Source organism: Gymnogyps californianus, chromosome 1 (genome assembly GCF_018139145.2).
Source record: "Gymnogyps californianus isolate 813 chromosome 1, ASM1813914v2, whole genome shotgun sequence".
NCBI lineage: Eukaryota > Metazoa > Chordata > Aves > Accipitriformes > Cathartidae > Gymnogyps > Gymnogyps californianus.
Genome location: NC_059471.1, coordinates 216,417,169 through 216,429,330, shown reverse-complemented (window position 1 = coordinate 216,429,330; position 12,162 = coordinate 216,417,169). Strand labels below are relative to the sequence as shown.

General features: G+C 37.0%; 1 protein-coding gene across 3 annotated transcripts in view; it reads left to right on the top strand.

Annotated features, from left to right (window-relative positions):
• Positions 1-12,162, top strand: part of CHCHD3 (coiled-coil-helix-coiled-coil-helix domain containing 3) — a 164,271-nt gene that overhangs the window by 49,019 nt on the left and 103,090 nt on the right. For 2 of the 3 annotated variants that reach the window (XM_050895241.1, XM_050895240.1), the window contains exon 4: positions 8,345-8,489. In XM_050895241.1, coding sequence (XP_050751198.1) covers positions 8,345-8,489 — 145 coding nt within the window. The remainder of the gene's footprint in view (positions 1-8,344; positions 8,490-12,162) is intronic. The other variant, XM_050895243.1, reaches the window with a different exon arrangement.

The window sequence follows — 12,162 nt, the reverse complement described above, 5'->3', positions numbered from 1 at the left end:
AATGCCACCTAGAATCTCACATTCACTGCTTTTATAGGAAAAAAGTTATGAATAAAAAAGAGGAATGCAGAAGCAAAAGTATTATTCTGCGGAAATAGGATATTTCCCCTTTGGCTTTGGTCTGAAGATCTGCTTCAGGAGATGGTTGGGACAGATGTTTTGGTCACGTCTGTAACTTACTTCAATTTTTGTCTCTGTCCCTCCTGCCCACTCCTCAAAAAATCTACATCTAAGAACCAATTGGCTCATATATATGAGAGCATCTTTCAGAATTCTTTTCATCTGTCTGCTGGTGTGAGATAGCTCCTTGAGAATAACGTGGTAGGTTTTGTGTTCAGTTTTAACAGAATCTGATTTAGGTGGAGTGTACTGCAAACATTATTTTGATTAAAGTGACTTCAGGATTAAAACAGTCTGAAATTTGTCTTATAGTGGAACCTAAATATGATAATATGATAACAAAAATATCCAAATTCTTATTATGCCTCTGTTTGTTCTGAGATCCATAAATCTTTGGTGGTTAGTGTATCAGGAGTTACCTCGCCTCTTGCAGTTTCCTCCAGGATTTTTTTTTTTCCCTTGGTGACAGCAATGCTCAATCATACTTTTGGTTGGTTTTTTTGAGGTAAATCCAAACTTCATATATTTAGGTCTGCTTCTTGTGTTCAGTAATTTTAATGTATGCAATAGCATTCTACTCTGAGTGACTCCAAGGGGCTGCTGTCTCCAATGAGATGGGAATTACTTGAATCTAGGAGTTTTCTCTGGAGGGGATCTGGATTCAAGTTTTTCATTCAGATAGGTAAGCTTCATAACTGTCACAGTATTCATTTACAAAGGAAATTCAATAATTTTTTTTTCATCCTCTAGCTAAGCTCTTAAGTCTAGTCTTTAAAGGCAATAAGAGCCTCAGGCAGAGCATTTTTAATCTCTTATTTTGAGATAAGCAGGATGTTTGCAGTGCTGTGAGGGCTATTGGTACAGAGGTGTGTCCAGTTTTAGCCAGTACAACTTTTCTTCTGACAAAAGCTTTTTTCTCTCCTATGTTTTAATGCCCAAATATTGTCTATATTTAGAATATCTATATTGAGGAGATGACCCAGTTTTCTACTTGAAAAGCATGCTTTTATTAAAACATACATAACAAATGAATCTTTGCATCTTGGCACAAAAAACCCCAGGAAGTTTTCTAGGTATTCACTGATATGTTTTTCAATTTTAATATTCACAAGTTTGGGTTGTACTGAAAACAGGTTTCCAGAGCAAGGATGGGAGCTGATATGAGTATGTTGTTTTGAAGTATCATAGTTACAAGAAGTGTGTCCAGTAGGTTAGTTATGTCAGTCATTGACTGCAAGGATGTAGTCTCGCTTCCAAGATGAAACTAGGTTGAAGTACCACTGAACAAGCTAGATACTGAACTTTGTGTCTGCTAGATTGTTCAAAGAAAAATTTCAGGAAGGTATGCACACATTTTCCTGTCTTCAGTCTGTAAGCTTTGTGTTCACATAAATAGCAAAATTTTGGTATTGTTTGTTATTTTTGCTATTGCTTTACTTAATGTAAATACTTCATTACTTTTAGTTATCTATCAGCAGATAGATCTGCAGATAGATGGAGATGTCTGTCTATTTAGATATGAATATGAGAATATAGTGTTTAAAATCAACAGCAAAAGGAAGACCAGGGTAAGTGTGGACCCACTGCTAAATGGAGCAGGGCCCCTGGTGACAAAGGAAACAGAGAAGGTGGAGATACTCTGAAGCCACCTTTGCCTTTTCTTCCTCTGTCTTCACTATTAAGGCCAGCTTTCAGGAATCCGAGGACCCTGAGACCAGGGAGAAGGTCTGGAGCACAGACAACTTACCCATGGTGAAGGAGGATCAGGTTAGGAACACTTAAACAAACTGAACATAGAGAAGTTCCATGGGGACTGATGAGTTGCACCCATGAGTGCTGAGGGAGCTGGCAGATGTCATTGTGAGGCCACTCTCTATTATCTTTGAAAGGTCATGGTGATCAGAAGAGGTTCCTGAAGACTGCGAGAAAGCAAGTGTCACTCACATTTTCAAGAAGGGCAGGCAGGAAGATCTGGGGATTAGGACAAGAGATAGTGGACACAAACTGAAACACATGAAATTCTGTCTAAACACAAGAAAACACTGTGAAGGTGGTCAAACACTGGATCGAGTTGCCCTACGAGGTTATGAAGTCTCCATCTGTGGAGATATTCAAAACCCAACTGGACACGGTCCTGGGCAGCCTGCTCCAGCTGACCCTGCTTGAGCAAGGAGTTTGAACCAGATGATCACACGAGGTCCTTTCCAGCCTAAATGATTGCATGATTCTGTGAGAGCTGTGAACTGCACTTTCCATTTAATAAAGTAAGAGAGAATCATCAAGCATTTAAAGGGTGGATGAAGGAAGTTATGAAGTAGAATTTGAGTGCCAGAAGCTTTAGGGGGTAATAAGGTAAGTGACTTAATCATTGGCTGTTTGTTTACTAAATTGCAAAAAGTACAAGTACATAAGTTTTCTTCATAGCATTAACTTAAACTGTTGAAGTCCTAAAAGACAGTGCTGTAGAAAGGCAGGAGTTGTTGCTTTTTGTGTATAATTGTGTGCTATAAAACAGTTGAGAGGATGAAATACTGTGAAGTGTTAATCCAAACTTTAGTACCTAGAGGTTCTTGTTAATGCTTTGTGTGTATTTTCAAATAGCACTATGGAAAAGTGATAGCATTGCATACTGTATTTCATTAAATCAGCTACTGTAACTAAATAGCTGTACACTTCTTGAAACAGTATTTCATAATTATTTAGAAGTATTTTATTCAAACTATCAACTGTGTAGAAAAATGTATCGCCAGCAGCCTTCTCTGCTGTTTCAGCACCTTTTTTTAAAACACTTTCTTTCTTTCTGTATAAATGATCAGTGTAACGCATAATGTCTCTTGTCCCGTTAACTAGAGTTTTGTGCTTAAATGCGAGAACCATTATATTGAGCCTTCATATTTGTTGTAATTAAAAATGTCATTTTAGGTGGTCTATTTATGTGGAATTCTTGGAGTAGTGGACTGTACCGCCAAGTTGTGCTGTTTAACTCCTTATGAATTACAGATGTGCATCTATTTTTTTACTTTTGGCTAGATAATAATATAATTTATTACTGTAGATTTAGCTGATGTGTGCCTTTATTCAGCAGCAGTACATGCTGAATGCCAGTAAAATGAATTTGTAATGTCAAGAAAGAAAACTACTGTAAGTTGATGCAAGCAAATGTTTGCGATCAGCTCGTATCTGCCTTGTGTTTGTTTCATTAAGCTCCTATAAGCCACCCAATTATGTAGCTCAAATAAATGAAAATTACTTCAAAGTCCTACTTATTTTGTTAAAACTGGTGAATTTAAATCAGTTGAGATGGGTATTTAGGACTTTTTTGTGAATAAAAGTTGCCCTAAATGAAAAAGTTTAGTGAGTGCTTCAGGAAGTTAACTAGTTGTATTTTGTTCTGTAGGTGCAATGAGATACATTCCTGCATCACGTGAATGAGGATTAGAGTAGATAGGAAAGACTTTAAATTTTTGTGTTAAGGTGCTGCTATGAGCAAGGCAGTCCTGGATGTTTTTGAAGAACGTAAAACAAGTACCTTTTTGGCCTAAATTGTATAAAATTTGATCATGAAACAGTATAAATTTCTTCTATGGTAGAATGCCACGCAAGGAAGAAAAAAAAAATAATCAGTAAAATGTTTGCTATACAGCTTTCTTTGACCGACGTGACCTGAGTGTCTTGATGTAAAAATTTAATAAAACTGCTACTAAACACATTGGCAAAACTGGATACACAGATGTCACCAAGCCTCTGAGCTTATGGACACAGTAATGCAGGGAACTACTTTGGCTTGCAGCTAGCCTCTAGTGAAGGAGCAAGCTTTTGCTTCTGGAGACGAGCACATAAATTGCAGAATTGCTTTGTGATATCGGCAAGTACGTCTTGATGAAAGGAGGCATCTAGTTAAGCCAATTGAAATGAAGAGCTGATAAACTCTTCATGTAGAGGAGAGGAGGAGGAATGTAGAGGAGAGTTGGGAATTCAAAGACAAAGACAAATTCAAAGAATTGAAAAGACAAAGCTGTGAAAACTCTCTAGTATTTCAGAGCCAAACAAGAAGAGAAGTCAGGTAGGAAGAGCTCCAAATGGTGCTGGTTGAATAGCTGTCTTCAAAAAGGACTGCAGCTGATCAGAAGGTCCACAAGATGGATATGCAGACATATGGACCAGCAAAGAAAGCTTTATGCCAAAAGTCATGGAGACAAAGGAAGCCAAGAAGTCAAGTGGAAGTTTTCATTTTCTTTACTCCAGTATGTTTAAAACTAAATAGATGTGTTTTGGGTTTGTCGGTTTTTTCACTTACCAAAGAAGGATGTTTTTGAGGGAGTAGAAGGCAATACAGACAGCTCTGGAACAGTTGAAGTAAAATTAGTGGCAAAGATGTAACAGATGTTGAAGAGAAGGTCTGTTACTGACATAAAGGGAATGGAAAATAAGAGACAAAATACACATTACTGAAGGGAAGTAGCAGCAGAGAATAAATAACTTGATTTCTCCCCCATAACAACATAGCTGCTTTAAAACAACAGACACACGGTAGGCCTGTTCTTGTCAATGGCTACTAAAGCACTTGGCATCTTTAGAAAATTACTGGTTAAACTGGAGAAGGTGGAGATTTGTCGCAAATGACAAATGGAGATTATTAGTCTGGAAAGTGGTTAGTAATGGGATTTCTCAGAAAGCAGTCTTGGAACTAATGTTAATATTTTTATTTCTGAAAGATACATGTGGTACAAAATTTAGTGATACTATGGCAAAAGAAAGTTTAAGGTGTTATATGTGAGGACATAAATGGCTAACTCCTACTAACTGATAAGTGGTATGAAAGTGCAAGGTACTTCTGCTAACAAACTAACGAATATTTTGGGGCATAAAAAACCTGGGAAGTATTAGTTAATCACCAAAGTGAAATCCTCTGGAAATGGAGCATGTAGTTCTGCAACAGCTGCCGGGAAGAGCTGATGGGTTGATCAGGGAAACAACATTTCTTGTAAAAGCCTGAAAGAGTGGATTTTGTTTGCATGAAAAACAGAAGACGGAACAGTGGACAAGGCTGTTATCTTAAAATGATCTTTGTCCCCAAAGTGAATGTGTTTAAAGAGGCAAGTATAAATTGAGTTTGGAGATCACAGGAACGTTCCTAAATCTCCAGAAGGTGAACTTGTGCCACAGCCTTGCAGGTGTAATAGGGACAGTGGTAAGGTTTGGGGTTTTTTTGGGTTGTTTTTTTTTTTTTTTTTTTTTTTTGCGAGAGGGGTTGTGGTGGTGGTGGTAGTGGTTTTGGGGTTTTGGTTTTTTTTTTTTTAATTGGATGACGATCAATTTATGCAAGGCATTACTGCTTAGCTGCAAACTGTTAACTTTAAATGCTTACAGTTTTGCATTTGGATATTTATGCTGACTTTTACACCATTATAAGTGCATTTTTGAAGACATCAAGAAATCCCACTTTAAGGAAGAAAGATGGTCTGTAACTAAGAAAACTGAATTTGGATGAACTGTTATAAAAAACATACATCAAAAGTGGGAAGATTTTATCTAAGTATTTCACATCATTATTGGTATCAATGAGCAAGCTAATATTAAATAGTGTTTTTCATCTTCATATATTGGGAAAGAACACATCACTTAACTGTTTAGTAATATCATTTTACACATGGAGTGGGGAAAAAAAGAGGTGAGCGGATAGTAATTTGTTAAAAACACATAGTGCGTTATTACCAGCGGTGGGAGTTGGAAGTGAGGCACTTGCCCTGCACTCCTGTCGGTTACTCTCTTGCGATGGAAGTTCCTTGGGCGACTGGTTTGGCAATGACAATGAGATGCGATTGCCAACAAAGGATGGCACAGAATCCTTTTTCTGGGATTTTTATCACATGGTGTAGTTGGAAACCAGTAACTTATGGGGTCAGGTATAGGGTTATACAACTTTGGCAGGGATTTTATAGATGCCAATTTTGGATGTCCTATCCCCATCCCTTCCTCTCTTGCTGTGGTAGCATACAGCTCTTCATGGCCAAGAAGATATTCAAAACTGGAATGGTTAGAAGGTAGTATTGCGATACCTGGACTAATTTTAAATGGGCTGGTTAAGGTCGAAGTAGCAAGTCTTGCCCTGAGTTCTCTGCTTGTGGGAAGCCAGCATTACATAGCCATCCCTTCTGTCACTGGTGTGGCCATACCCACAGCTCTGTTATTGTCTGCTAATTCTGTGGGATGTCAGAGCTTCTGATGCAAAGCTTTTTAACGGCTGGCTGTAGGATGAGGAGTCAGATGACTCGTGAATGTAGACGAGATTCTGGGTCATCATCTTGTAGCAAGTTTGCAGCAAAGGACATGCGGACTTTTGGCAAAAGTAGAAAAGAACGTCCTGCCCCTCTGTAGTGTAGTTAGCAGGGAAGCTGGATGTAACAGCAGTCAGGTTAAGCCATCAAAGGGTTTATCTTAACATTAGGAGCCCATTATTTTTAAGTGTTAGGAAAACTGACTTTCTTCTTTTTGCAAGAGAGGTTGAGAGGAGATCTCTCAAAGGTTCGTAATTCCAGGGGCAAGAAGAAGGAAGACTTGAGAAGACTAACTGAGCTCGTGTCAAATACGGGAATAATTTGCCAAGAATTAGATGTAAACATCTATGTGTTTTTTTTAGTTTTTTGGGGATTTTTTGTGGTGTGTGTGTGTGGTTTTTTTTTTGTTTTTTTTTTTTTTTTTTAGTTTTGGAGAGTTTGTAATGTGCAAACCTCTAGCAGCCTTTTTCAGATATTGTCTGATTTCATATACTTTAATTATTCTTCTAGGTACAGTATGCATAAAGAAGAGACATTTTTAGGGGAAAACTGCTTGTGGGAAGTACAATCCAGAAGGGATGAGGAAGGAGCTTACTTCAGTCTCAGGAAACGCTAAATGCTTTCTCTGCTGTCTCTCACAAGAAAAAGCTGCTGAGACTTCTATTTTGACACTTTTTTTTCTTTTTAGACAAAACATGATTTCTCCAATCCAAAAGACAACCAGTGTGTTTTGACTGCACCATTGATTGTGTGAAGGATTTGTTATCTCAATGCTGCTGGAATAATTTGGGGGACCTTGGGAAATGACTTAATGGAATTTGGTCCATGTCTGCATAATCTGACTTTTTTTCTAGAGTAATTGAAGATGCTGCTTAATAAACTTTTTATAAAGATTCCCAGTTGGTTGCTGTGTTTCAGAGGGTTATGTCTGAGCACAGAAGTAATACATCTTGTAATTGTCTTTTTTCCTCCCCACCTCACTTAAATATTTTCCCTGGGGAAGAATCTAATGTACTGTAATGCTAGTACCTTTTACGAAGTGACCGTGCTCATTATGATTTGTTCTCTGAAGCTCCCTTGACAACGTATAAATGCACTGAGAATACTTAAGCTTCCTCTCCATCACTCTTTCAAAAATCTATGAAAACCAGTGTCTGATACTGCCATTACTATTCTGAGTTCCCTAATGCTGACTCTGTGTTCAGTGTCACAACATATATGCAACAGATAAGTTTTATTAGCTAAACAATTTGTATCTATGTATTTTCATGAAAATTAGATATGGTGTGCTTGTATCAAGGACTATAGTGAAGATTTCAAATATATTTATCGTTTGTGACACATAAATGTTGAGAATTTTCTGAGTTGTCTTTATTAACTCTGTTGCAACAAGTTCAATAGCTGTTTTCATCTCATCGTCTCAAATTGCTGGGAAAGGTTTATTATGGTTTTTCGATCTTTTTGCAGCTTGGTAAATAGATGCTGTATTTGGGTTTATGGTGTGTCCAGAGGTAGGAAAGCATTATGCCATTGCAGAAAAGAATGGAGCTTTTAACTGGAATTAGGGTGCCCACCGGCTGGTGGGGAGAAGGATCTTCCTGGAACAAAGGGTTCCTTAAAAACAGAACAAAACCAACCAACCAACCGAGCTCCGTGCATGTTCTGGTTATTTAAAAATATATTTTCATAAAGCTCTTGAATTAGTTGTATTTTGTATGATTTAATGAATAGTGATACTAAGGCTTGTAGCTTTTGTGTATTCTGATTTTGACACTTCAATCTGAAATAAACTTCTGGAATTTTTAGCGAATATTTGTATTTAGGTGTCTTAGGAAGCCGATAATAATGTATTACAGTGACTGCTTTTAAAGTGACTGTACCTATGTCCTTTTAACCTACATTTGGAAAATATACCTTCAATCTAAATTTCCCTCCACCTTCTGTAGATTGAAACAAGAACAAATGTATGTACGTGATGAGTTCGGCAAAATTCTGGAACGAGAAAGGGTTTCTTCAAATGAACATTTGACTCGAGCCATTCTTCGAGAGAGAGCTGCGACAGAAGAGGAGCGTCAGAAGGCACGGCGTTTTGTAAGTTCAGAAACTTTTATAGAAGTCTCAGATTTTTCACGCAACCACGTCTTCAGACTTGTTTCACACTATTGGTAGAAGAGGAGAGCAGATCTCTTCTTGTTATTTGGTTTTTTTTTTTCTTTATTACTAGTTAATTGTATGTCATTTTATTTTATTTCTTTTTTCGTCAAATATCCCTGGCTTAAGAATAGCTGATTAGAAGGAGCCTAACCTTTCTGAAGGCTGCAAATATAGTATGTCATCTTGTGTGTGTGTGTGGATAATATTAAATGTCTTTTTTTCAGAGGGTGGAAGAGTAATATGATAGTCTAGGTCTATTTACTAAATTTGGTTATTCTATGTTAAGAAGTTACAGAATACAAGAAAACTTTTCTAGAAATTAATTACTTTGTATTTAAAGGAAGTCCATAATATTTCTGGGCTAGAAATCTGGCTAACAATAAGAATTAAAAAAAGTATCATTTTTGAAGTCTCTTATGTGCTAGAAAACAACAACAGAAAGTCTAACTTCTGATGATTGTCTCAAACCTTGGCACAAGCTTCGTGAAAAATTCTGTGTCAAAGAATCATATTTCATTAGAGCTGATGTATAAAAACTTCCTGACAAGGAAGTTGTAAAATATGGCTGGCGGTTTTCCTCTGAAAACTGACACTATGTATTTCAATTCATTTCAAATGTCTGGCAGATTTATACCTTTTTAGATATAGTGGTTGCTTGCGATATTGAGTCTGTATTGACTCTTCTTTGTAACAAGAATCATTATTCTCTGAGGTATGAATATGCCTTTTTTTAAAAAAAAAAAAAAAAAATTACTTGAGTATAAATAGGAAACAAATTGGTATTTTCAAGAAAAAAAGTTTAAAATACTTATCTGAGCATTCCTATGAATATAAATGGGATTACTTATGTCAGCAACTATATAAATATTTGTTTGGCCCTCTGTACCTGAAATAAAATCAAAGCTTTCTAAGGTTTATTAGTTGGTAACATAGTAAACCAATCAGTTCAATCAGCAATAGTTTTATTGATGCTGTGTAAGTAAAAAATCTATTGCCCATGGTATTTTTCCAAATCACAATTTAAGACCAAACAAATTTCACCTAAGTACACCTGAGCATTAGTATCTTTTGCAGACATTTCCCAATGCTTTTTCACCTTTATGGTAATGTTATTGTTGAAGAATAATTACAGTATGGTAAACAAATGCTTAATATTTTGTCATTTTAAAATATGAGAACAAAGGAAAATGGAGAGGAATTACGACCAAGGTACAGCTTTAGGCTTATGCCTTAAACCCTTGGATTCTTAATATTGTGCAGGAGAGAGAAGGGTTTTGTGGCCTGAACCTAATGAGGAGCTGAAGATTTATAATGGGGAATATTATTTGCATAATTACCAGGGGGTTTGCATCTTTCACTTACTACTGTAGTTAGCACTGTGCTTTTGAGAAGCGCGTGATGTCTTTTCTCATCAGCCAAATGCTTGAGAGATTTCTTATTACAGTTATCAAACTGGTTTATTTAGCCATGATGTCAATTTTATTGTTAATTTTCACTTACTCTAGAATATTTAAGTTAGCACTGCCTATGTGAAGCAATCGAGAATTGCTGTTAATTAATTTTGAACCTTATCAGCCTGGGGAGTGGCGTTTCAAGGTGTGTGGTGTCGCTGCATGTTGAGTTGGAAGAAGAACATAGAGATGGAGCTAATGAAATGAAGGAAACATCTTAAAATCCTACAGGATGTCCGCTCACATGGAAGACAGCATGACTTGCTGCTTTTGCGTGGTGACGGCATCGCTGCGTGGCATTTTAGAGCTGACTACCAAAAACGTGCTTTTGTGGAAGCATAGGCGTGTCAGGGCATAGATTTTGCACATCAGAAGAGAAGCAAGGTATCTGAGCTCTGCTAGTGACTTATGTATCCTGGCGTAGTCGGCTCGTTTTTGATCATCTTCCTGTTTCAATCTGTGAAATTTTAAAATATCTTGACGTTCTTTGGTGAAAATCGCTATGCACGTTTGCTATTACTACTGCAAATTTGTCATTTCCACTATAGTTCATTCTTTCAAGTGTACTATAAGATAACAAAGTAGAAAGTAGGCTTTGTGTTTGTTTCCTTAAAATGGGTCTAAATACTAAAACATTAAGTAATTCTCACCTTCCTTGCAAGTCCTTCTATAACTTGCCTCCTGTAGTTTCCTGTAACTGGTCAGTTTTTGTTCCCTTGGCTTCATTGCTTATGCTAGCTGTTTATTTGTTTCATGTATCCAAGCTGAACTTATAAAATCTGTAACACTGGGCATATATCTATGTGTACCATTTGTCAGGTAGAATGAGTAATTCCATGTTCTAGTAAACTGCTACAGTAGGTTTGTATTTTATGTAGCCCGGATTTGATCTATCAGATTCTTTTTGGATAAAAACAAGTGTTTCTGAAATGTCAGTAGCATTATCTACAAAAATTAATTCCTTTACTGCTGCTAAACTGTTTAAATAGTGCACAGGAAAAGAAATTATGGTTAGAAAGGAAGAATTTTGTTTTTTCTTTATAAAGGCTGCTAATTCAGTTTTAATAAATAGACATAAAATTGTTAGATTGAAGTAGTATTTCCCATTCTTAAACAATTTTAACAGCAGCTGCTGCTTATAGTTTCAGAAGGAAGAAATTTTTAAGTGTTAACACCCCAAAAGTTAGCATTAACTCTTCATACAAATGAAAAAACTGGATAAAACGAAGCTAAACCAAACAACTAAATGAGTAAAAGCTTTGCAGGTGACAAGAACTACAGAAAGATGTCGTTTGTCTCTTTGAGCGAAAGTATTCCACTTCTCAAAAAAAGAAACCCAAAAGAAGTCAGCAGGGCTTGGACAGCAAGGTAAGGTAAAGGAGGGCATCCTTAAAAAAAAAATCTGAAATAATTAAGTGAACAGAATGAGGAGGATTGTGACACTTGTTAGGCTAAAGGTTAAAAAACTAACCCCCCCCCCCCCCAGCATAAAGTATGACAAGGAGGATTTTAAAGAACAATTAACAAAAGGTATAAAAGCTCACACACACACACACACATATATGTGCACACTCACACCCATTCACCATGGAACGAGGATCCTACCATAGACTGTAGACCCAGGAGCAGATTGGGGACTATGAGCAGGGCACAGAAGAGATCAGGGCGCAGAAGAGATGAGGCCATAGCAGCAAAACACCCTGAATTAATTTTTTCACGTGTCTCTTCAGAGTGCAGGTACTTTTGAAAGTTCCCATGCCAAAACTTCTTTGCAGAGGTCTCTTCAAACAAGGTCTCAGATCTGAAGTTTCAGTAGAAACCATTAAGGGAAATGGACAGCTCTTCAAGCCTGGGTGGTATTCATAAAAGCTCTGAAAGAAACTCGGAGATGATAGATGAGCTTATGATAGCTGAACTACTTATGTGCTGTGTAAGCTGTTAGGGAACGCTCCCTCAGTACAAGTGGACTGGAAAGTGGCTGATGGGATGTCAGCTTCTTCAAAAACAATTTTGGGGGAGATCCAGAGGTTTACAAACCAGTAACTCTGATGTTTGTACCAACCAAGGTAGAAATTACAATTCAGAGTGCAATTTGCAGACCCTGACCAAATCCCTTGTGGAGTCAGTGTCAGGATTTGTTCAACTGTTGATGCTTAATT